This window comes from Lepus europaeus, chromosome 13, assembly GCF_033115175.1.
Source record: "Lepus europaeus isolate LE1 chromosome 13, mLepTim1.pri, whole genome shotgun sequence".
Taxonomy (NCBI): Eukaryota; Metazoa; Chordata; class Mammalia; order Lagomorpha; family Leporidae; genus Lepus; species Lepus europaeus.
The window spans coordinates 97,402,604-97,429,184 of NC_084839.1; the positions used below are offsets into that span (position 1 = coordinate 97,402,604).

General features: G+C 40.8%; 1 protein-coding gene across 14 annotated transcripts in view; it reads left to right on the top strand.

Moving 5' to 3' along the window:
* The window catches only part of CCDC138 (coiled-coil domain containing 138), an 85,811-nt gene that overhangs the window by 33,460 nt on the left and 25,770 nt on the right, over positions 1-26,581 (top strand). For 10 of the 14 annotated variants that reach the window (XR_009867839.1, XM_062210061.1, XM_062210062.1 and 7 more), the window contains 2 exons: positions 5,258-5,374; positions 10,437-10,629. The exons of 1 other annotated variant lie outside the window; for it this stretch is intronic. Coding sequence is in view for 12 of the 13 variants with exons in the window: in XM_062210061.1 (XP_062066045.1) it covers positions 5,258-5,374; positions 10,437-10,629 (310 nt within the window). In the remaining variant the exon portion in view is untranslated. The remainder of the gene's footprint in view (positions 1-5,257; positions 5,375-10,436; positions 10,630-26,581) is intronic. 3 more of the 14 variants (XM_062210063.1, XM_062210064.1, XM_062210069.1) reach the window with 1 other exon arrangement.

Consider the following 26,581-nt stretch of genomic DNA (forward strand, 5'->3'; position numbering starts at 1 on the left):
GAAGCAGTCATAAAGACTAGGAAGGTGGTTGTTTTTCAGATGCCTAAATGAGGACAAAATCACAAGGCATACAAAAAGTCAGGAACACTGGTCCGTTCGAGTGAACAAATCAAAGCTCCAGAGACTGACCTGGAAGAAATGCATATCTCTGAACTTGCTAATAGATAATTTGAAAACTGTCTTTAAGTGCTCCATGAGCTAAAACAAGCAAACAAACAAACAAACAAACAAAAAAAACACCAAGAAACACACCTTGGGGCTAGAGCTGTAGCAGTGCAGGTTAAACCTCCATCTGCAGCACTGGCATCCCATATGATACCAGTTGGAGTCCTGGCTGGTCCCTGCTAATGTGCCTGGGAAAGCAGTGGCTCCTGGCTTCTACCTGGCCCAGCCTGGGTCACTGGGGAGTGAACCAGCAGATGGAAGATCTCTCTCCTCTCTCTGTTTCTCCCTTTCTCTCTCTGTAACTTTTTTTTTAATAAAGATTTATTTATTTATTTGAAAGAGTTACAAAGAGAAAGAGAGAGGAGGGAATTAACCAGATGATGTGGAATGTCTTCCTTCCTTCCTCTCCTCTCTCCTCCCCTCCCCTCCTTCTCTGTCAGTCTGCTTTTCAGATGGATAAATAAACCTAAAGGATACATAGTAATGGCTGAAAACTTGCCAAACTTTCCTTTTCCTGGGAGAAAGGGACATACAAATTTTAAAAGCTGATAAAACCAAAGACACCCACAACGGAAGTATTACAATCAGATTTTCAAAAGTCAGTGATCTAAGCTTTTGAAAGCAGCAAGAGCAAAGCAGATTGTTACTTATAAAGAAACTTCTATGGGAATATCAGCCGGTTTCTCAGTAGAACCATCACAGGCCACCTGACAGTGGTGTGGTACTTTCCAAGTGCTGAAAGTAAAAAACTGAGACCTGCACTATAGCTAAACTGCCTTCAAAAGTGAAACTGAAGTCAAGACTTTCTCAGATCAACAAGCCGAGGGAATTCATTAACCGCTAGCCCTTCTCTAAGAAACACAAGTCACAATACTCTAAACATCAACGTGAAGCCATAGAAAAATATAAATTTCTCTGGACATGGACAAATGTAGTAAGTAGCCTGATTTGTAATTTTGGTGCCTAAGTTGTTGAACAGAATTTAAGACAAAAGTATAAACTATATATCTTTTTTAGGAGGTAATACAACATATAAGATAAAACTTGTGATATCAGTCCCAAAGTAGGGGGGTATTATTATTTAGACAAGGTCATAGTCAAACTGGAAGTTCTCTCCTCCCTTCAAAGAAAGGTACCTCCTTCTTTGATGACCCGTAATTTCCAAACAAATACAGCAAGATTGTGGCTACAGAATCAACACTAACCATGAAAAGCCCAAAAAGGAAATTAGAAAAATGGTTCTATTCATAGTTATCACTAAAAATAATAAAATATATAGGAATAAACCCAACACATAGTTAAAACTTATATCCTAAAAATTACAAAACAATGTTGAGAGAAATTAAAATAGACACAGATAAATGGAGTGAAATTTCGAGTTTATGGCATGGAAGATTTCAGTATCCTAATCGTCTCCTGTGTGCCACCTCTTAGTCCTCTCTCTGTCCCTTCTGCAGAAACTCTGGCAAATACTGATGTTTTCATTCCATATATATATATATACACACACACATATATATATATATATCTTTTTCAGAATGTCATACATGTGGATTATGCAGTATGTAGTCTTTTCAAACTGGCTTCTTTCATTTGATAGTGTATGTGTTTAAGATTTTGCCATGGTAAAATACAGAATTATTTCTTGGTTTTTTTTTTTTTTTTTTTAAACCATTTCCTATTGCCTCTTACCTGTTGGACAGCATTTGGACTCTTTTCTTTTTTTAAAAAGATTTATTTATTTATTTGAAAGAGTTACACAGAGAGAAGGAGAGAGGCAGAGAGAGAGAGAGGTCTTCCATCCACTGGTTCACTCCCCAGTTGGCTGCAACGGCCAGAACTGGGTCTTGAACCTGCGCCCATATGGGATGCTGGCGTAGCAGGCAGCAGCTTTACCTGCTATGCCACAACACCTGGTCCCAGCATGCAGACTCTTTAGCATTTTCATAGAACACGAGGTGACACCACTCCCGCCTCACTGCAGTTTTCCATAGCATATCTCACTCACACTTACCTCAGACACACCTCATGATTAAGACAGCTCGTGTCTCCTCCTCATAACTGCTAAGTGTCTGTCTGACAAATACCTACGTATCCTTCAAACTTAGCTGTTAAGATTTTTCTTTTTACTTCCGATTTAGAATGAAAAAAATTTTTTTAAATGTTTTTATTTATATGAAAGGCAGAGTTACAGAGACAGGAGGAGAGACAGAGAGAGATCTTCCTTCCACTGGTTCACAGTGGAATGGCTGCTACAGCTTGGGGGCTGGGCCAGGCCAAAGCCAGGAGCCTGTAGCTTCTTCCAGGTCTCCTATGTGGCTGCAGAGACCCAAGCACTTGGACCATCTTCTGCTGCTTCTCCCAGGCCATTAGCAGGGAGCTGGATTGGAAGTGGAGTAGCCGGAACTCAAACTGATGCCCTTATTGGATGCTGAGTCATAGGCAGAGGTTTAACCTGCTACACCATAATGCTGAGCCCAGGATGTAATTTACCCAGACCAGTGATTCTCAAAATGTGGTCACTGGACCTGCAGAAGCAGCATCACAGGAGACTCTCAGAAATACAAGTCTGTGTCCCTATCCAGACCTGCCAAATCAGACATTCCAGGGCTAGGACTTGGGCACCTGACTTGTAATTAGCCCACCAGTTCATTCTGATGCATGCTAAAATTGAGTATTTAGATAACGTAAGTACTTTTAGATATTTGGCTTCCAATTTCTTCATAGTAAATATTGCACTCTCCCATTTTGTTTTATGTTTTCATGAAAAAAAATTATTTTTATAGTACACTTTATTTTTTTTGACAGGCAGAGTTAGAAAGGTCTTCCTTCCATTGGTTCACCCCCCTAATGGCTGCTACGGCTGGCGCACTGCGCCGATCTGAAGCCAGGAGCCAGGTGCTTCCTCCTGGTCTCCCATGCGGGTTCAGGGCCCAAGGACCTGGGCCATCCTCCACTGCCTTCCCAGGCCACAGCAGAGAGCTGGACTGGAAGAGGAGCAACCGGGACAGAATCCGGCGCCCCAAAACCCGAATGCCAGCACTGCAAGCGGAGGATTAGCCTAGTGAGCCGCGGTGCCAGCCCTATAGTACTACTTTAAATAACGAGTCTTTTCTTATAGTATTTATATTCTTAATCCAAACATAAATCTAGAGTTATCTTTTTTTTTCTTTTTCTTTTTAAGATTTATTATTTAAAAAGGAGAATGACAGAGAGGCAGGGAGAGAGAGATCTACCATCAGCTGGCTCACTCCCCAAATGGCTACAATGGCCATGCCTGGCCCAGGCCAAGAGCCAGGAACTCTCTGAGTTTCCCACATGCATGGAAGGGTCCTCAGTATGTAGACCATCTTTTTCTGCTTTCCTAGACATATTAGCTGGGAGCTGGATTGGGTGTGAGGTAGCCAGGACTCAAACCAGCATTCTGATAGGGGGTGCCAGTGTTGTAGGGAATGGCTCAACTCCACTGCACCACAATGCTGGCCCCAAGAAACAAGTATTTTTTAAACTCTCCCTTTCACATATCTATTCAGTATAAATTCACAGACATACATTTTTTTTTGACAGGCAGAGTGGACAGAGAGAGAGAGATAAAGGTCTTCCTTTTGCCGTTGTTTCACCCTCCAGTGGCCGCCGCGGCCGGCGCACCCCGCTGATCCAAAGCCAGGAGCCAGGTGCTTCTCCTGGTCTCCTATGCAGGTGCAGGGCCCAAGGACTTGAGCCATCCTCTACTGCACTCCGGGGCCATAGCAGAGAGCTGGGCTGGAAGAGGGGCAACCGGGACAGAATTCGGCGCCCCGACCAGGACTAGAACCCGGTGTGCCGGCGCCGCAAAGCGGAAGATTAGCCTATTGAACCATGGCGCCGGCCTACATTTTTAAAAGATTTATTTATTTCAAAGGCAGAGTTACAGAGAGAGAGAAAGAGGAAGAGATAGATCTTCCATCTTCTGGTTTACTCCCTAAATACTTGCAACAACCAGGGCTGGCTCAGGTGTGAGCCAGCAGCTCCATCCAGGTCCCCCATGTGGGTAGCAGGGCCCCAGGTACTTAGGCCATCTTCTGCTTTCCCAGGCATGTCAGCAGGGAGCTGGGTCACAAGTGAAGCAGCCAGGACTTGAAGTGGGGCTTATATGGGAGGCCAGTGTTGCAGGCAGAGGCTTACACTGTTATGCCACACACCAGTCTCTATATAGACATATGTTATATAAATGGGGTATTTACTACAGTTGCTCTTTTGTAACATGTTTTGTTTTTGTTTTTTTTTTTTTTTAGGTTTATTTATTTACTTGAGTTACACAGAAAGAGAAGGAAAGGTAGAGAGAAAGAGAGAGAGAGAGAGGTCTTTTATCCACTGGTTCACTCCCCAGTTGGCTGCAATAGCCAGAACTTCACCAATCTGAAGACAAGAGCCAGGAGCTTCTTCTAGGTCACCCATGTGGTTTTTTTTTTTTTTTTTTCTCTAGAATATGCTATGGTAATAAATATAAATTTATACATTTATTTAACTATTTGAGGTTCAGGGAGAGTATCTTTTTCAGCTTAATCTCCTTATAAATCCGTAGATAATGCTACTGCTAAGTAAAAGGAAACACATTTAAAATTCAAGAGGCCAGCACTGTGGCATAATAGATTAAACCTCCACCTATGGTGCCCACATCCCATATGGGCACTGGTTCAAGTCCTGGCTGCTCCACTTCTGATCCAGCTCCCTGCTAATGGCCTGGGAAAATGTGGCCATGGTGGAAGATGACCCAAGTGCTTGGGCCCTTGCTACCCATGTGGGAGACTCAGAAGAAGCTCCTGGCTCCTGGCTTCCTGATTGGCCCAGCTCTGGCTGTTGTGGCCATTTGGGGAGTGAATTAGCTGATGGAAGACCTTTCTGTAACTCTGCCTCTCAAATAAATAAATAAATCTTTTTTAAAAAAGATAAAATTTCAAATGTATCTTGTCAAATTGTAATGCACATGGTTTGAGAGAGAAGGTTTTTTCATTGGAGAATTTTTTTTAAAATAAGTTTTGGAAAATTGTGGCAGTTGATTTCAGACAACTAAAAATATGGTGCTTTACGTGTTCCACCATTTTTTCTTTAGCTTTTGCCTGTCATGACAGAACAGCTACAGTGGATGCCATTTGTGAATGTCAAACTTCACGAGCCTTTTGTAAAATTTATATATTGGTCCCTAAGGCAGCTAGATGCTGGAGCACAGGTAACTAATTATTAAGAATATATCTTTAAGTATATTTGTCTTTATCATGTTGCATGTTTTTTTTTTTTTTTTACAAATGTTCTCTTCATATTTCAGAATAATCTGTAAGATATCTTCCTGAAAGTTGATAGAGATTACATTAAGCCTGAATGTAAATCTTAGAATATGTGACATCTCTGTTGTGTCATTTTCCAGTTTATGAATGAAGATGAGCCTTTATTTATTTAGAACATTGATTTCTTTCATCAGTAATGTATAATTTTTAGCATAAAATTTCTGATGTGTTTTTAAAATTTCCAGCTGAGTATTTAACTTTTTTATACCATTTTAGTTGGTATAGTTATTTTTGTGCCCATAAGTTCATTGATAGAAATATAATTTATTTTTTCTTTATTTTGTATCCTGTGACCTTGAACTTTTTTATAAAAGAGTTTTTGGAAGTTTAATTTTTTTTAGTGTTTGTTTTTCACCTACTTGAAAGGCAGAGCAAGAGCAGGAGGAACTGTATTAAACCTGTATAAAAAGAGAGAAAAAAGAGAGAGAGACCTTCCACCTACAGTTTCACTTCCCAAATGTCCACAACAGCCAGAGGCAGGACCAGGCCAAAGTGCAGGGCTTAGAACTCCATCAGGGTCTTTACACGGGTGGCAGGGGCCCACGTACTTGATCCATCATCAGCTGCCTCTCAGAATACATTAGCAGAAAGCTGGGTGTGAAGCAGAGTAGTGGAGACTGGAACTAGCACAACAGTGTGGGGTGCGAGGGTCCCAAGCAGCAGCTGTACCCTCTGTGCCACGGTGCCCTCCCCTTCTTGGGATTTCCTACATAGAAAATCATGTTCTTTTAAATGGGAGTGGTATTTGTTTTTCTCTTAAGTATATGTGCCTTCAATTTTCTCTTACATTACTGCTGGGATTTTTAGCACTACGTTGACTGAGAGTGGTGAGAGCAGACATCCTTGCCTTGTGCCTCATTTTAGGGGAAGCATTCAGTCTGTCATTAATATAACAAAGAAGTCTTCAGAAAGCTCACAGAAAATGCACATTGTCCCTTCCTTCCATTTTCTCATTAACTTTTTTAAAAAATATCTTTGTATTAGCTGGGGTATTTTACAGATTTTTTTGAAAATTCTTTTTAATCATGAAATTTTTCAAGTCAGTTTTCTGCAGTATTTTATAAAATAGTGTGATTTTTTTCATCTTTAATTTGTTAATACAGTAGATTACATTGACTTTCAAATTTTGAATCAGCTGTGCATCCCTGAAAAAAAAAACCCACTTTGCTTGGTGTTTATCTTTTTATATGTTGCTGAATTCTGTTTCCTAATATTTTGTTATGGATTTTTGTGTCTGTTTTCATACAGCGGTCTTTGATTTTGTATTTGTAGTTCTAGTTTATAAAATGAATAGGGAAATGTTCCCATATATATATATTAAGATTTATTTCTTTATTTAAAAGGCAGAGTTACAGAGAGGCAGAGACAGAGACACACATACAGGTCTTCCATCCTCTGGTTCACTCCCCAAATGGTTGCAACATCTGGAGCTGGGCTGATCCAAAGCCAGGAGCCAAGAGCTTCTTCTGGGTCTCCCATGCAGGTGCAGGGGTTCAAGGACTTGGGCCATCTTATGCTTCCCGAGGCCATGGCAGAGAGCTGGATCGGACGTGGAGCAACAAGGACTTGAACCGGTGCCCAGTGCCCATATGGGATGCCAGCACTGCAGGTGGCAGCCTTACCTGCTACTCCACAGCATACCCCTCTCCTCAAATTTTTTGAAATAAATTTTATGCAGTTATTTGCTAGGATTCTCTTGTGAAAAACTCTGGGGCTAGAGATTTTTGGGCAAGGAGGTTTTAAATTAGAAATTCAATTTTTTGAATAATTATAGGGATACTAAATTATAGAATTTGTATTGGTGATTTGTAGCAGTTTGAGCTTCTAGGGGAATTGAGCCATTTGGCTAATTGTAAAGTTTGTGAAGAACTTTTTATACTGTTTATACTGTCCTTTTTATGTCTTCGTTGTCTGTGACAATAGCACCATTTTGTTCCTGATGTGGGTAATTTGTGTCTTCTACCTTTGTCTCTTTTTGATAGAAGTATGTCTATTTGATTGATCTTTCAAAAAACCATTTGTTTCATCTATGTACTCTGTTATTTTTCTATGTTGAATTTTGCTCACTTCTATATTCTTGTTTCTGCTTGCTTTGAGTTTAGTTTGCTCTCCTGATGAAGTGAAAATTTGAGAATTTTGTTCTTTAATAATATATGCTTTAGTGCTGTTTTCCTGTCAGTCTTGTTTTAATTATGTTACACAAATTTTATTTGCATTTAATTTAATATTTTTACAGTTCCCTTGAGACTTCCTCATTGACCCATTAATTTTTTAGTAGAAGCTTGTTATAGGCCTTTCTGTCTTTCTTGTTTGGTTGTATTGTTGATTTTGTTTTAAGGCTAAGGATGTGTATGTATACTGTTGGTTGTGAAGTATTTTATAAAAGTCGGTTAGATCCTGTTGGTTGGTGGTATTTGTCAGTTGTTTTGTATCCTTGTCAATAGTTTGTTCTATCAGTTGTTGAGAGATGAGTGTTAAAGTCACGAGCTATAATTGTAAATTTATATGTTTTCCCTGTTTGATTAGTTTTTGCCTCATGTGTTTTACAGCTCTGTTGCTTGAAGCATGTACATTTACGATTGTTTTATCTTGGTGAATTGACACTTCTATAATTATATAATGTCCTTCTCTGTCCCCATTTTGTTTCTGAAGTCGTTTTATCTGCTATGAATATAACCACCTCTGCTTTCCTTTAATTCATGTTTTCATGCTATATCTTTGTACATTTTTTACTTTTAGCCTGCTTATATTGTTATATTTGAAATGAATTTGTGTTTTTGTGTATGAACAGCATGTAACCGGGTTATGTTTTTAAATCAGCTTTGTGAAGCTTAGTGTTATAATTGATGCTGTTAGGCCATTTATGTTTAAATGGCCTAAATTTATCAACATGTTGGTACTTTAACTGTCACTTTGTTGTTTTTGTCTTTGTTTTTCATTTCTTTTGTTTCCTGCTTTCTGTGAATTGCTTGGATGTTTTATAGGATTCCCATTCCATATACCTAAAATGTTTTGACTGTATTTCTTAGTAGCTCATATATATATGTATGTGTGTGTGTGTATGTATATGTATCTTTGTTAATAGTTTTGATATATGAATAATTTATTACAGTGTATTAATGTTGTCATTTTAGCAGTTTTAATGAAGTATAGGCAACTTAACTCTTTTCCTCCCTAAACCTCCCCCATAAATATTTCATCTATCTACATTTAGAAACACTTTAGACAGTGTTGTCTAAACATAATTTATGAAGCTCAAGAACAGAAACAATTATGATAACCCATATTTTAAATTTTTACCTTCATTTTTTTCTTTTTTTAATTTTTTTGACAGGCAGAGTGGACAGTAGAGGGAGACAGAGAGAAAGGTCTTCCTTTTGCCGTTGGTTCACCCTCCAATGGCCGCCGCGGTTGGCGCGCTGCGGCCGGCGCATCTTGCTGATCCGAAGCCAGGAGCCAGGTGCTTCTCCTGGTCTCCCATGGGGTGCAGGGCCCAAGCACTTGGGCCATCCTCCACTGCACTCCCTGACCACAGCAGAGAGCTGGCCTGGAAGAGGGGCAACCGGGACAGGATCGGTGCCCCGACTGGGACTAGAACCCGGTGTGCCGGCACCGCAAGGCGGAGGATTAGCCTACTGAGCCACGGCGCTGGCCTTTACCTTCATTCTTTTCTGATGTTCACAATTCCTTTTATCATTTCCTATCTATTTAGAGAGCTGCTTTATTCTTTTAGAGTAGATCTGCTGATGGCCAAATTTATTAGTTTTTCTTCTTCTGATTCCCCTTTCATCCCTAAAGGATATTGTCATTGGGAATTCAATTCTGGGATAACTGTTCTTTACTTGAAAGATTTGCCAGTTCCTTCTAGCTTCTGTGGTGTTTGATAAGAACTGGCTTTTATTTGGGGGCCGGTGGCATGATGAAGCGGGTTCTGCCACCTCCCGTGATGCTGAGATCCCATATGGGTGCCGATTCTAGTCTCAGCGCTTCCAGTCCAGCTCCCTAAAAATGTGCCTGGGAAAGCAGCGGAGGATGACCCAAGTACTTGGGCCCCACACCCATGAGGGAGACCCCAGATGGAGTTCTGGGCTCCTGGATTCTGCCAAGCCCAGCTCCGGCCATTGAGGCCATTTGGGGAGTGAACCAGCAGATGAGAGATCCCTTTGTCTGTCTCTCTCTCTCTCTGTAACTCTGCCTTTCAAATAAATAAAATCTTTTTAAAAAGTCACTGTTATTTGAATTATTTTTCACATCTGTGTGCAGTGTCATTTCTGTCTTGTTGCTACACACATACATACACAAACATGCACACTTTAGTTTTTATGTTTGCCCATGATGAATTTTGGTATGGATCTCTAGATTTATCAGTTTGGGATTTGCTCATCTTTTTCACTCTCTAGATATGTTTATGTTTTGCCAAATCTGGGCGAGTTTTAGTCATTATTTCTTCATGTATTTTCTCATTACCACTTGGTTCTTTCTCTCCTTCAGGGCCTGTAAGGATATGATTATTAGGTTTTCTGTTATAGTCCCTCAGTTCTTTGAAGTGGTGTTTGTTGTTTTTGCTGATTCTTCCCAGTTTGTTTGCATTTCAGATTGGATTCTAGATGATTAACTGTTTCTTAAGCACACATAGTGAGATGCACCTGATAAGCCTGTTGTCAGAGTGGAGCAATGAGGAACTGAGAGAGTAGATAGTCCCCCTCTGGTCTGTTGATGCTGTGTGGGCCAGAAACACAGCATGGTCTTATGTTCTGACATGTTACAGAAAAATACATAGTGGTACTTGAATAAATCTTTTAAAATTAGGTATAAAGTTGTCACTTTCCAACTTTGCGTATTTCACTCCCATTTTTTGGCAGAATTCACTTTAGTTCATATGCAGTCTTTTAAGAAGATGTTTCCTGAGCACGGGTGAATTACTAAGTGTGTGCGTATTTTTAACAGCATGCGACTATGACATCAACATTGAGGAGGCTGGGTGAAGACATATTTAAAGGGGTAGTAATTAAAGGAATTCAGGATAATTCTTTGGAGCAGTCTGTGGAGAACAAGCCAAAGACAGCTGCTTTCTTCAAGAGCTCCAATTTGCCACTGAGATTTTTGTCTACATTAATTGTTCTCAAAACAGTCACTCAAGGTAAGCTTTCAAGTGTACTTACATTATAATTTTTGGTAAAGGGCTAGGAGAGAATACTATATATAGAATTCTTTTATAGTCCAATAATATTTTACATTTTCAGAATGATATTTTGAGTTCTTTTTAATGGTAGCGCATTACATTAAAAAAATACTTTGTTGAATTTGAGAAAATGAAGTATTTGCTGAATTGTTGCCTCCTCCCAGAAGCCTTTGTTGATTCTCTTAGATATGTTCTTGTAATACCTTTTACTTACAGTTACTGTTCATTTGCCACAGAAAATTGAAATTGCTTGTTTATTATTTTTCACTAGAGAACAGTTAGCAAGCTATAGCCCATGGAACAAATCTGGCCCACCATCTGTTTTGTAAATAAAGTTTCTTCCACAGCTATGCCCATTTACTGTATAATCTTTTTGCCCTTCAACAGAAGAGTTGAGTGGTTGGCAATAGGCTGTGTGGTCCCCAAAGCCCATATTATTATTGACCCTTTTCAGAAAATGTTTGTCAAATCACTAGTTTGTAAGTTTATCTGAGAAAAATGTTTCTTGTTGATCATTGTATCCCTGTAAACCTAGTATGAGATGAAATAGTGTTATATAAGAGTAAATAACAAAATAACAAATTAAAGGTAATGCTTCAAAATCGGCCAAATTAACATTTCAGTATGCATCTATAACTAGTTATCTTTCTCAATTACTAAATATGAAAAATTTTGTTAAAGCAAGTCATGCCATTATGGTCAAGTGATAAATATACCATCTTTCTGTTTTCTCTGTTAAATTATGTAACTCAGGTGTTTTTGTGGGCAGTGAGAGTAACTATTTCTATTTGGTCACTCCTGATGGTGTGAAATTGATGAAAACACAAGAAAACTATAACTGTGCTTCCTTAGTTATTTTGCTTACTTATGGTTATAGTTTTTAAAATTATAATATTCTAGGCCAGCGCCGTGGCTTAACAGGCTAATCCTCCGCCTTGTGGCGCCGGCACACCGGGTTCTAGTCTCGGTTGGGGCGCCGGATTCTATCCCGGTTGCCCCTCTTCCAGGCCAGCTCTCTGCTATGGCCCAAGTGCTTGGGCCCTGCACCCCATGGGAGACCAGGAGAAGCACCTGGCTCCTGGCTTCAGATCAGCGCGATGCGCCGGCGGCAGTGGCCATTGGAGGGTGAACCAACGGCAAAAAGGAAGACCTTTCTTTCTGTCTGTCTCTCTTTCACTGTCCACTCTGCCTGTCAAAAAAAAAAAAAATTATATTCTAGAGAGGAAAGTAATTATTTGAAAAATCATTTATGAGAAGGAATTCAAAGCCACTTTAATATCAGAAAAAAATCTTCATCACTGATCATTTAAGAAAAATGTTTAAAATATACCAACATAATTATAATAACATCATTTGATAAAATATGTTCATTCCTAATAAAACTCTACAGAAGGCAGAAATGTAATAGGGAATATTTATGTGAAATGGGAAAATACAACAGGAAGTAATTGCATGTCATTACTTAAGACATAAATATGTATATTTATGGAGTACTGTTATGATGTTTCATTAGATGTATACATTGTATAATATCAAATTAGCTTAGATATATTTATGCTTTCAAGCATTTAACATTTCTATATAGTGAAAGCATCTAAAATCCTGTCTTCTAGGTTTTCTTAAATGCAGTACATTAGCATTATGTATAGTCACCCTACTGTTCAGTAGAACCCCAGAACTTCTGTCTAGCTATAATCTATTACCCATCAACCAACCTTTTCCCCAGTCTTCCCTCCCCAATTCCCTCTCCAGCCTCTAATCACTACTGTTACATTTTTAGCTTCTGTGATATCACCTGAGTTTTAGACCTCGCATGTGAGTAAGACTGTGATGTTTGTCTTCCTGTGCTTGGCTTCTTTCACTTAACAGCATGGCCTGCATTTGGGTTTTGTTGTTGCTGTTGTTTCCATGCATGCATTGTTTACTATAAATTTTGCTCTTTGTACTTCTTTTGCTGTATCCCATAGGTTTGGAATGTTGTGTTTGTATTTTCATTTGTTTCAAGAAATATTTTAATTTCTTCCTTGAACCAATGGAAAAGGAAGACCTTTGTCTCTCTCTCTCTCTCTCACTGACCACTCTGCCTGTCAAAAAACAAAAACAAAACAAAACAAAAAAAGACTGTTACAGAGAGAGAGAGGTCTTCACTCCCCAGGTGGCCACAATGGTCAGAGGTGCACTGATCAGAAGCCAGGAGCCAGGAACTTCTTCCAGGTCTCCCACGTGGGTGCAGGGCCCCACGGACTTGGACCATTTTCTATTGCTTTCCCAGCCATATCAGAGAGCTGGATTGGAAATGGAACAGGCGGGACTCAAACTGGCACCCATATGGGATGCCAGGGTTGCAGGTTGGGGCTTTAACCCTCTGTGCCACAGTGTCGTTCCCCAATTTATCCATTTCTGAAAGTGGGAATTTTTTTTTGACAGGCAGAGTGGACAGTGAGAGAGAGAGAAAGGTCTTTCTTTTCCATTGGTTCACCCCTCAATGGCCGCTGCAGCCGGCGCACCATGCTGATCCGAAGCCAGGCGCCAGGTGCTTCTTCTGGTCTCCCTGCGGTTGCAGGGCCCAAGCACTTGGGCCATCCTTTACTGCCTTCCCGGGCCATCGCAGAGAGCTGGCCTGGAAGGGGGGCAACCGGGATAGAGTCCGGCGCCCCAACCGGGACTAGAACCCTGTGTGCCGGCGCTGCAAGGCAGAGGATTAGCCTGTTGAACCACGGCGCCGGCCCAAATAAAATAAATTTTTAAAAAATTTGTTAAGGCCGGCACCGTGGCTTAACAGGCTAATCTTCCGCCTTGCGGTGCTGGTACACCGGGTTCTAGTCCCGGTCGGGGCGCCAGATTCTGTCCCGGTTGCCCCTCTTCCAGTCCAGCTCTCTGCGATGGCCCGGGAGTGCGGTGGAGGATGGCCCAAGTGCTTGGGCCCTGCACCCCATGGGAGACCAGGAGAAGCACCTGGCTCCTACCTTCGGATTAGCACGGTGCGCTGGCTGCAGCGCGCCGGCTGCAGCAGCCATTGGAGGGTGAACCAACGGCAAAGGAAGACCTTTCTCTCTGTCTCTCTCTCTCACTATCCACTCTACCTGTCCAAAAAAAAAAAAAAAACCGCTACATTTTATATAATGATTTTTATTTGTCTTCTGTTAACTGCCTTGAGATTGAGATTGCCTTTTAGTGATTTATGTTTTCACATCTATAAATTTCCTATTTATGTACTTGACTTGTTTTCTATTGGATGATTTTTTTTTTTTCAGTAGTATTGAGGGTGGGCATTTGGTGCTGCAGTTAAGCTACTGCTTGGAACAGCCACGTCCTGTATCAGAATGCCTGAGTTTGAGTCCTGCTATCTCCCTGCTAATGGGCCCCTTAGGAGGCAGCAGGTGCAGTGTCAGGTAGTAGAATCCCTGCCACTTACATGGGAGAGCCCGACTGAGTTCCTGGCTGCTGGCTTCAGCCTGCCCAGTCCTAGCTGTTGCAGGCATTTGGGGAGTAACCAGTCAACAGGGTCTCTATATCTCTGCGTCTCTGCCTTTCAAATAAATAATAAATTTAAAAACATAATACTGGCCTTTTGTCATATATGATGCAACTTTTTTCCAGTCTATGATTCATTTATGATCTGTTTTGTGAAACCAAAATTTAAAATCTTTACTTAGCTAAATAGGTATTATTATGATTTCTAAATTTCATATTTAGTCTTCAGATTGTGTTCTAAATTTTCAATAATATTTTTCTCTTTTTACACTTAGGTCTTTAATTCAAGTGAAGCTTAAAAATATATATGATGTGAGAGAGAGAGAGAGAGGTGTTCCATCCAATCCCTTATTGGCTGCAATGGCCGGAGCTGCACCGATCAGAAGCCAGGAGCCAGGTGCTTCTCCTGGTCTTCCATGTGGGTGCAGGGCCCAAGGACCTAGGCCATCCTCCACTGCACTCCCAGGCCACAGCAGAGAGCTGGACTGGAAGAGGGGCAACCGGGACTAGAAACCAGGGTACCAGCACTGCAGGCGGAGGATTAGCCTAGCGAGCTGTGGCTCCAGCCTAAGTTTTAATTTTTAAAGATTTGAATTTGTTTTCAGTCAGGGATACTTCTATAAAACATTTCTTTCTTTATTTTTTTTAATTTTTTTTAAGATTTATTTATTTATTAGCGAGGCATAGGCAGAGAGAGAGAGGTCTTTCCTCCTGCTGGTTCACTCCCCAGATGGCTGAAATGGCCGGAGCTGTGCTGATCTGAAGCCGGGAGCCAGGAGCTGCTTCTAGATCTCCCACGTGGGTGCAGGGGCCCAAGGACTTGGGTCATCCTCTACTGCTTTTCCAGGCCATAGCAGACAGCTGGATTGGAAGTGGAGCAGCCGGGGCTTGAACTGGTGCCCATACGGGATGCCAGCACTGCAGGTGCTGGCTTTACCCGCTATACCACAGTGCCAGCCCTATAAAACATTTCTTTATCATGTAGTTTAATAATTTCTCTTATATTTTAGAAAAATCCTCATGAGAAGATAAGACAATTTCCAGTAAGCTTCCTTTGTTATTATTTACTATTCTGAGAAGTGTTTACATTTAAACACTTTTAACTTTTGGATATGAAATGGAAACTGGACAGACTAAATAATTGATTAATTTATCATTTTAAGTGTTAGGTACATTTATTTTACCTTTCATATAATTCGATGGCTATGCAGTTGATATTATTCCCTTAGTCTGAAAAATTAGACATTTAGCTGTTCTTTCAGTTGGTGAAAATGGCTTAGAATTTTTCTTAAATATGTAACTGGAGGGGCCGGCACTGTGGCATAGCAGGTAAAGCTGCCATCTGCAGTGCCAACATCCCATATGGGCACCATTGCAAGTCCTGGCTGCTCCATTTCTGATCCAGCTCTCTACTATGGCCTGGGAAAAGCAGTAGAAGATGGCCCAAGTTCTTGGGCCCCTGCACCCGCGTGGGAGACCCAGAAGAAGCTCCTGGCTCCTGGCTTCAGATCGGTCTAGCTCTGGTCGTTGCAGCCATTTGGAGAGTGAACCAGCGAATGGAAGACCTCTCTTTCTCTGCCTCTGCTTCTTTGTAACTCTGTCCTTCAAATAAATAAATAAATCTTTAAAAAAAAAAAGATATAGTTGTAGCTAGTATTGTGGGTAGCGGGTTAAGCCACCACCTGCAGTGCCATCATTCCATATGTACTAGCTGCTCCACTTCCAATCCAGCTCCCTATTAATGTGCCTGAGAAAACAGTAAAAGATTGGCCCAAGTACTTGAGCCTCTGCCACCTATGTGGGAGATCTGAATTAGCTCTCGGCTCCTGACTTCAGCCTGGCCAGGTGTCGGCCGTTGCCTTAGGGTGTACCGAAATTAACATCCTCCAGAAAACATCCTCCCCTAATGCTGATTAATGGAGAATGCTCATAAATAGATTTGGCTATTACAAACGTTAGATAATTGTGCCAGGCTGTACAACCAGCATTTGATTGTCCAATTTAGCCAGCTCTCTGCATTTCTCAAGCTCACCCTCTTTACCCTACCATACGACTTCCTAAGAGCAGCGCTTCCTAAGATAACCAAAGAAATAGTTAACAAACACTATGTGATGGGCTGAGCACTTTATGTATATTAACTCATTTAATTCAATAGCAAGGTTATGAGATAGCAATGTTGTTATTTCAGTTTTACCATGAAGGAAATTGAGGCTGAGAGAAGGTAGGCCTGCACATTTGATCATTAGTCTCTGAAGTAAAAGCTAACTGTATATTTAACCTTATATCCATTACACTCACAAAAGTAAAATGATCAAATGTAATGTATCACTGAGAGGATACAGGCACACTTTTGATTGTATTGTAAATTATAATCACTTCTTGAAATATGTTTTTGTTTTTCAGTTGACACTTGGAAATACTTATGGGGTATGATATGACATTCAGTACATTTAATGCAATGTCTAATTATGAGATCAGGGTAATTGGCAGGTAATGGCCTATCTCCTCAGACATTTATCATTTTTTCTGTTTGGGGAACATTAAAATATCTTCTCTACTAGCTATTTTGAAATAATCAATTGTTGCCAACCATGGTTACCATACTATGCCATAGAACGTTAGAAGTTAGTCCTATCTAGTTGCACCCCTACAGCTGTTCACCATCTTCTCCCCATTCCCCCAACACTGTTTCCAGGCTCTGGTCACCGCTGTTTTGTTTCCTACTTTTATGAGGTCAGCTTTTCAACTTCCATATTTGGGTGAGAACATGTAGTATTTTCCTTTCTGTACTTATTCCACTTAACATAGTGTCCTCCAGTTCTGTCCATGTTGCTGCAAATGACAGAATTTCATTTTTTAATGACTGGGTGTGTATACACTACATTTTCTTTTTTAAATTTTTACTTGTGGGGAGAGAGCACTCATCTGCTGGTTCACTCCTCAGATGCCTTTGTGGTTGGTTGGGCAGGCCAAAGCTGGGAATGAAGAACTCAATCTGTTTCTCCCATGTTGGTGGCAGAGATCTAACCACTTGGGCCATCATCTCCTGGATCCCATGGTCTGTATTAGCAGGAAGCTGGACTTGGGAGCAGAGCCAGGACTCAAACCCAGGTGCTCCAGTATGGGATGTAGGCATCCCAATCTGTCTTAGTCCCAGGCCAAACGCCCACCCCTGTGTTACATTTTCTTGTCTGTTTATCCATCAGTGGATGCCTAAGTTGATTCCGTATCTTGACTCTCTTGAATAGCGCTGCAATAAATATGAGAATGTGATGTCTCTGGGGTATTTACCCAGTAGTGGGATTGCTGGTTCCTATGGGTCAGTAGTTGCTGGATCAAACTATTTCTAGCTTTTTGATGAACTTTGATACTGTTTTCTGTAATGGCTATACTAATTTATATTCCCACCAGCGGTGTGTGAGGGTTCCCCTTTCTCCTTATCCATTTCAAAAATATCTTTCTAATAATAACAAGCATTCTAGCAGGTGAGATGATACCGCATTGTGGTTTTAATTTACATTTTCCTGATGGCTGATGATGAGCATTTTTTTATACAGTTTTTTTTCTTTTGCCTTTGGGTGTCCTTTTTGAGAAATGGCTATTCAGGTCTTTTCCCATATTTTAATCAGAGTATTTGGTTATTTTGCTGTTCTTCTGTGTTCTGCATATCAGGCCCTTGTCAGAGGAATAGTTTGCATGTATTTTCTCCCATTCTGTAAGTTGTCTCTTCATTCTGTTGTTTCCTTTGCTGTGTGGAAGCTTTATAGTTTGGTGTAATCCCATTTGTCAGTTTTTACTTTTGTTACTTGTGCTTTTGAGATGGTATCCAACATGTCTTTGTATAATGTCCTGAAGTGTTTCCCCTTATATTTTCTCCTAGTAGTTTCATAGTTTTGGATCTTGTTTTTTAATCTTTGGTCTTTGAATTAATTGTTGCATATAGTGAGATCGGAGCCTATTTTATTCTGCATATGGATGCAGACTTTGTTTTTTTCCAGTGTATGTTTTTGCTGCATTTGTTGAAAATCGCAAAATAAAACAGCAAGTACATTGACTTATATCAGAGTTCTGTATTCCATTCCATTGGTCGGTGTATCTTTTTACATCAGTATAATGCTGTTTTGGTTAGTATAGCTTTGTAGTATGTTTTCAAGTCAGGTACTATGATGCTTCCAACTCCTCCCTACCCTTGGGATTCCTTTGGCTATTTGCGATCTTTTATGGTTCCATATGAGTTTTGTGATTTTGTTTTTCTAGTTCTGTGAAGCTCATTAGTATGTTGTATAGGAATTTCGTTGCCTCTGTAATTGCTTTGGTACAATGGGCATTTCAACGGTATTAGTTCTTACAACCCATGAGCACAGCGTATCTGTGTTTGTTACTGCAGCCTTGTCAGTGTCTTCCATCAGTGTTCTGTAATTATCATTTCAAAGGTCAGTTCACTTGCTTGTTTAAATTTATTTATACATATTTTAGAGTTTTTTTAATAACTTGTGAATGGGATTACTTTCTTGATTTCTTTCTCGATAATTTCATTAATGGTATGTTTTTGTATGTTGACATTATATCTTGAAACCTTATTGAGGGGCTGGCGTAGCGGGTAAAGCTGCCACCTGCAGCACCAGCATCCCATATGGCACTAGTTCATGTCCTGGCTGCTCCACTTCCAGTCCAGCTTTTTGCTATGGCCTTGGAAAAGCAATAGAAGATGGCCCAAGTCCTTGGGCCCCTGCACCCATGTGGGAGACCTGGAAGAAGCTCCTGGCTTCAGATTGGCACAGTTCTGGCCATTGCAGCCACCTGGAGAGTGAACCAGTGGATGGAAGACCTCTCTCTGCCTCTGCCTCTCTGTAAGTCTGCCTTTCAAACAAGTAAAAAAATCTTTAAAACAAAAAACCTTATTGAATTTGCTTATCAATTCTAATAGCTTTTTTTTCCCCCAGTGGTATCTTTAGGTTTTTCTTTCCTTTTTTTTTTTTTTGTTAAGATTTATTTATTTGAAGGCAGAATTACAGAGAGGGAGGAAGATATATATATATATATATATATATATAATCTTCTACCCATTGGTTCACTGCCCAAATGACCCTGATGGTCAGGGCTTGTCTAGGCCAAAACCAGGAGACTGGAACTCTATCTGGGTCTCCTACATACATGGCAGGGGCCCAAGCACTTGGGCTATGTTATGCTGCTTTCCCAGATACATTATAAGGTAAGTGGATCAAAATGAAGCAGCTAGGACTCAAATGGCACCCATATGAAATGCAGGCATTGGGGCCAGTGCTGTAGTGCAGCAGGTTAAAATCCTGGCCTGAAGCACTGGCGTCCCATATGGGCGCTGGTTCTAGTCCTGCCTGCTCCTCTTCCAATTCAGCTCTCAGCTATAGGAAAGCAGTAGAAGATGGTCCAAGTTCTTGGCCCCCTGCACCCACGTGGAGACCAGAAGAAGCTCCTGGCTCCTGGCTCAGGATTGGTGCAGCTCCAGGCATTGCAGCCATCTGGGGAGTGAATCATCGGATGGAAGACCTCTCTCTCTCTGTCTCTACCTCTCTATAACTCTGTCTTTCCAATAAAAATAAAATAAATCTTAAAAAAATAAAGAAATGCAGGCATTGCAGTCAGCAGTGTAACTCATTGCACCACAACACCAACCCCTTTAGGATTCTCTATATATAAAATAATTTCTTTGGCAAGCAGGGATAATTTGATCTTCTTTTCTGTTTGGATGCTCTTTATTTCTTTCTCTTTCCTATTGCTCTGGTTTCCAATAGTGTACTGAATAAGATGGGCAAAAATGAACATTCTTGCTTTGTTCTTGGTCTTACAGGAAATGATTTCACTTTCCCCTGTTTAGCATAATGTTAGCCATGGGATTGTCATACGTATCCTTTATTGTGTTGAGGCACATTTCTTCAGTACCTTAGTTCTGAACGTTCTTATTAGGAAAAAAATGTTAAATTTTATCAAAAATTTTCTGTGTCTGTTGAGGTGATCATCTGATTTTTGTACTTCAATTGTTGATATGATGTGTTATGTTTATTGATTTCCATGTGTTGAATCATTCTTTGATATCTAGGATAAATCTCACTCATGGTATATAATATATATTGTACTCTACTGAATTTTATTTGCTGATATTTTGCTGAGAATTTCTGCATGTGTGCTTATCAGGGCTGTTGGTCTCTAGTTTTCCTTATTATCTATTGTTGTGCACTTTTCTGGTTTTGGTATCAGGGTAGTGTTGACCTCTTAAAATAAGCTTAGAAGGATTCCCTCCTTTCTACTTTTTTGGAAAGGTTTGAGAATAATTGATGTTAGTTCTTTTTTATAAGTAGGTAAACTTGTCATTGTTGAGAGACAGTAATAAACTGATTAAATCTCATTGCTCATTACTGGTCTGTTCAGTCTGTCTATGTCCTTATGGCTCAATTTTGATAAGTTATATGTATGTAGAAAACTTTCCATTTCCTTTAGGTTTCTAATTTACTGCCATACAGTTGTTCATCATAGTTTATCACTAGATCTTCTGGATTTTTATGATATCAATTGTAATGTGTCAGGGCTGGCATTGTAGTGTAGTGGGTAAATCTGCCATCTGCAATGCCAGCATCCCATATGGGTGCCAGTTCATGTCCCAGCTGCTCCACCTTCAGTCCAGCTCCCTGTTGATGGCCTGGAAAAGCAGCTGAGGATGTCCTAAGTGCTTGCAAGTCCTGTAGGAAGCTACTGGTTCCTGTTGTTGGGCAGGCCTGCCCTCACCTGTTGCAGCCATTTGGGGAGTGAACCAGCAGATGGAAAATCTCTCTCTGTCTTTCTCCCTGTAACTCTGCCGTTCAAATAAGTAAATGTTTTTTTCAGTTTTTTTAAAAATTGTATTTATTTATTTGAGAGATAGAGTTACAGATACAGAGAGGGAGAGGCAGAGAGAAAGGTCTTCCATCCACTGCTTCACTCCCCCAAATGACTGCAGCAACCCATCCAAAGCATGGAGCTTGCAGTTGATTTGCAAATGTTGAACCATCCCTGCATACCAGGGATAAATCCAGATGAATGATCTTTCTTATGTGTTACTGGATTCTATTGGCTAGAATTTTGTTGAGGATTTTTGCATCAGTGTTCATCAGGGAGATTGGTCTGAATTTCTTTCTCTGCTCCATCTTTTTCAGGTTTAGGAATTAAGGTGATGCTGGCTTCATAGAGTTGGGAGAGTTCCCTCCCTTTCAGTTAGTTTTCTTGAATAGCTTGAGAAGTATTGAAGTTAGTTCTTTAAATGTCTGGTAGAATTCATTGGTGAAGCCATCTGGTCCTGAGCTTTTCTTTGTGGGGAGGGCCTTTATTACTGATTCAATTTTCAACTTGGTTATGGGTCTGTTTAGGTTTTCTGTGTCTTCATGGCTCAGTTTAGGTAGATTGAATGTGTCCAGGAATCTATTCATTTCTTCTAGATTTCCCAGTTTGTTGGCACACAACTCTCTGTAGTAATTTCTGATGATTCTTTTTATTTCTGTGGCATCTGTTGTTATATTTCCTCTTTCATCTCTAATTTTATTAATTTGGGTCCTCTCTATGCTTTTTTTGGTTAGTCTGGCCAATGGTGTGTCAATTTTGTTTATTTTTTTAAAAAACAACTCTTTGTTTCGCTGATCTTTTGTGTTTTTTTGCTTCAATTTTGTTTATTCTCTGATTTTAATTATTTTTTTTCTCCTACTAGTTTTTGGTTTGGTTTGCTGCTGTTTTTCTAGATCCTTGAGATGCACTGATAGCTCATTTATTTGATGCCTTTCCAATTTCTTGATGTAGACACCAATTGCTATAAACATTCCTCTTAATACTGCTTTTTCTGTATCCCATAAGTTCTGATGTTGTATTGTCATCTTCATTTGCTTCCAGAAATTTTTTGATTTCTTCAGTGACTCACTGCTCATTCAGGAGCATGCAGTTCAGTCTCTATGTAATTGCATATGTTCTAGAGTTTCCTGAGTTTTTGGTTTCCAGCTTCTTTCCATTGTGGTCAGAGAAGATGCATGGTATGATTTCAGTGTTTTAGAATTTGCTGAGACTTGCTTCATGGCCTAGCATGGTCAATCCATGCACTGGTAAGAAGAATGCGTATTCTGCGGCCGTAGGATGGAAAGTTCTGTAGGTATCTGTTAGGTCCATGTTGTCTGTAATGTCGATTAACTGTTGTTTCCTTGATGATTTTCTGTCTGGTTGATCTGTCCATTGCTGAGAGAAGTGGGGTATTGAAGTCCCCCATTACTGTTGTATTTGAGTCTATGTCTCCCTTTAGGTCCCTTACATTTGTTTTAAATAGCCAGGTGCCCTGTAATTAGGTGTGTATATATTTGTAATAGTTACATCTTCCTGTTGAATTGATCCCTTAATCATTACATAGTGTCCTTCTTTGTCTCCTTTAATGTTTTTTGTGTTGAAGTCTATTTTGTCTGGTATTAGGATGGCTACATCAGCTCTTTTTTGTTTCTGTTAGCATGGATTGTCTTTTTCCATCCTTTTCTCTTTCAGTCTGTGTGTATCTTTCTTGGTGAGATGTGTTTCTTGTAGGCAACAAATAGATGGGTTTTGTTTTTTTAATCCTTTCTGCCAATCTCTTTTAACTGGAGAGTTGAGACCATTTACATTCAAGGTGACTATTGATATGTAAAGACTTTGCCCTGCCATTCTTCCCTAAATATCTCTATTGTTTACTTTGGATTTCCTTTATATCTTTACTGGGAGATTTCCTGCCTTCACCTTTTTTTGTAGTGATGACCATGTTTCTGTAAAACATGAATGTGTGTAGCACATCCTTAAGCGTCTATAGTAACGCTGGACAAATTTTTTTTTTTTTTAAGATTTATTTATTTATTTGAAAGAGTTACACAGAGAGAAAGGAGAGGCAGAGAGGGAGGTCTTCCATTTGCTGGTTCACTCCCCAATTGGCCGCAACAGCTGGAGCTGCACCGATCCGAAGCCAGGAGCTTCTTCCGGGTCTCCCACATGGGGGCAGGGTCCCAAGGACTTGGGCCATCTTCTACTGCTTTCCCAGGCCACAGCAGAAAGCTGGATCGGAAGAGGAGCAGCTGGGACTCGAACCAGCATCCATATGGGATGCCAGCATTGCAGGTGGCGGCTTTACCCACTGCACCGCAGCGCCAATCCCTGACAAATTCTTTCAATTTCTGTTTGTTATGGAAAGTCTTTATTTCACCTTCATTCATAAATGAGAGCAGATGGTAGGGGCCTGAGTACTTGAGCCATCACCTGCTGACTCCAGGGTGTCCATTAGCAGAAAACTGGATTAGAAATGAAGGCAGGACTGAAGCCCAGGTACACCAGTCTGAAATGGTCTCAGGCAGCACCTTAACTAAATGCCTGCCCCTTTGGGAATTTAATGCATACTAAACGCCTATTCCTGGCATTTTGTTGGTTTTTGGTTGTTTTCTTTATTCTTTGTTTCTGTGTTTTTCTGCATTGAGTTTGATTCTTTCATTTCTTTTTTGTGTATCTACTAGTGCCTTTTCCACTTTTGTGTGTTGACATGACATAGTTATCTTTTGCTTCTACTGTCAGACTCTTAAGCATTTCTTATAGGGCAGGTCTGGTAGTGATGAATTGTCTCAGGTTTTACTTGTCTTTAAATGGCTTGGGGCCAGTGCTGTAGCATAGTGGGTAAAGCCACCGCCTGCAGTACTGGCATCCCATATGGGTGCTGGTTTGAGTCCCAGCTGTGTCACTTCCTATCCAGCTCTCTACTATGGCCTGGGAGAGCATGGAAGATGGCCCAAGTCCTTGGGCCCCTGCACCCACGTGGGAGACCTGGAAGAAACTCCTGGCTCCTGGCTTCAGATCAGTGCTGCTCCGGTCGTGGCAGTCAATTGGGGAGTGAACCAGCGAATGGAAGACCTCTCTCTCTCTCTCTCTGCCTCTCCTTCTCTCTCTCTCTGTGTAACTCTGATTTTCAAATAAAATAAATAAGTCTTGAAAATAATAAAGGGCTTTATTTCTCCTTCATTTCTGAAGGATAGTAAGATAATTTTGTGGGGTATAGAATTGTTGATTAGCAGGAGGGTTTTTGTTTTCTTTCAGGTCTCTAAATATAACACATTGTCTTCTGGCCTGGAAGATTTATGTTGAGAAGTCTGCTGTAAATGTAACGAGCATTTCCTTACGTGTGACTTGACAGTTTCCTCTGGCTGTTTTAGTTTAGTTTGCGTGTGTGTGTGTGATTTGACTGTAATATGTCTTGGAGATGATTATTTTTCCCCAAACCTCTTAAGGTTCATGGAGCTTCCTGGACCTTGAAGTCCTTATCTTTGCCAGGACTGAGGAACTCTTAAGCAGTTATTTCACGGAATTGCTCTTCTCTGCCATTTACCCTCTCTTCCTGGAGCATCTCTAATGTGAGTGTTTGCTTCTCAGTGGTGTTTCATAAGTCTTAAGGACTTTGTTCTTTTTAAACTTTTTTTTTTTTGTCTGGATTGTTTTAAACAAAAGCCTGTTTTCTTTCTTTTTTTTAAATGGGATTTGTCCAAAACTTAATCACTTGAATTATTGCTTCTTTTTTTAAAAAATTTATTTATTTAATTGAAAGTTGGAGTTATATATAGAGACAGATCTTCCATCTGCTGTTTCACTCCCCGAATATCCACAATGGCCAGGGCTGGGCCAGTCTGAAGCCAGGAGCTTCTTCTGGATCTCCCACATTGGTTCAGGGGCCCAAAGACTTAGGCCATCTTCCACTGCTTGCCCAGGCCATTAGCAAGGAGCTAGATCAGAATTAGAGCAGCTGAGACTTGAACCAGCATCCATATGGGATGTCGGCACTGCAGGCAGCAGCTTAAGCTGCTGTACCACAGCACCAGCCCCAAAAACCTGTTTTCATGTTTTGTAATTCTGGCATCTGCTTGGTCCCATCTGCTTTTGAGGCATTCAACTATATTTTAAAATTAATTGAATTCTTAATTTCCAAGGTTTGTATTTGGTTATTTTTTTAGAATCTCTATCTCTTGCTGGATTTCTCATTCATTTCATGAATTGTCTTCCTGATTTAACTGAGTTAACTGTTTTTGTACAGCCCTTTTTAAAAAAAGATTTATTTTTCTGAAAACCAGAGTTAGAGAGGGAGAAACACAGAGAGAGCTCTTCTATCTTCTTGTTCACCCCTCAAATGCCCACAATGGCCAGGACTGAGCTATGTGGAAACCAGGAGCCTGGAACTCCATCCAGATCTCCCATGTGAGTAACAGGAGTCCAGGTACTTGGACCAGTTTTTCTGCTGCTCCAAGCACATTTGCAAAGAGCTAAATTGGAGGTGGTGCAGCCAGGACTCAAACCAGCATCTGTAAGGAATGCCACTGTTGCAGGCAGCATCTTAACCTGCCATTGCCACAATGTTGGACTCTGTATAGCTCATTAAGTCTCTTTAAAATCATTATCTTGGGTCTGGCGCCATGGCTCACTTGGCTAATCCTCCGCCTGCCGCGCCGGCACCCCAGGTTCTAGTCCCGGTTGGGGCGCCGGGTACTAATCCCAGTTGCTCCTCTTCCAGTCCAGCTCTCTGCTGTGGCCTGAGAAGGCAGTGGAGGATGGCCCAAGTGCTTGGGCCCCTGCACCCATGTGGGAGACCCAGAAGAAGCTCTTGGCTACTTGCCCAGCTCCAGCCATTGCAGCCATTTGGGGAGTGAACCAGCAGATAGAAGATCTCACTGACTCTGTCTCCCCCCACACCCCGATCTATAACTCTTGCCTCTCAAATAAATAAATCTTTAAAAAAAATTGTTACCTTGTTTTTTCATGTTTCTGTGTCCCTGCATTGATACTTGTTCATTTAGTAACTTGGCTACTGTGCCAGTTTTAGAGAGTAGTTTTCCTAAGAGACTTTGAATTGGCAGTGTGTCCTCGAGCATCAGCTGGATAGGCTGTATTGACACTGTGGTGTCCGTGGTGTTGCTTCCTCAGCTGTAATGTTGGCAGTGTACGTGGGTGTCTCAGTGACCTGGGCTGCAGGGCTTCGGAGATCACACTGCCAGCTGGGATGCAGCTTTCTGAGGTAGGGCAGGTCCTCTTGCCCCTGTGGATGTAGAATACTCAGCCGCTGGTGTGGAAGTCCCTTTAGTTCCTGCAGGTGTGTGGGGGCAAGGCCGCTGTGGCTTCCATGGCCGTGGAGCTGTAGAAGTTACCATCCTTTGTGCAGTGCCTTCTGCTCACTCACCTCAGAATGCATCATGACCTTTAGTGGCATTAATGCAAGGAAATCATTCAAAAGGGGAAAAATGTCAAAAGGGCTGTTTATAATAGTGGTAAAGAACAAATAACTGGCAAGTCCAAACTTGGAGCAGTGACGGCAAGGAACCTGAACTGAGGTCTGAGTTGTTCCAGTCATTGTACTCGGTTGTTTCAGATTTATTCCCTCACAGCTTTATGAGGTAGGTATTGT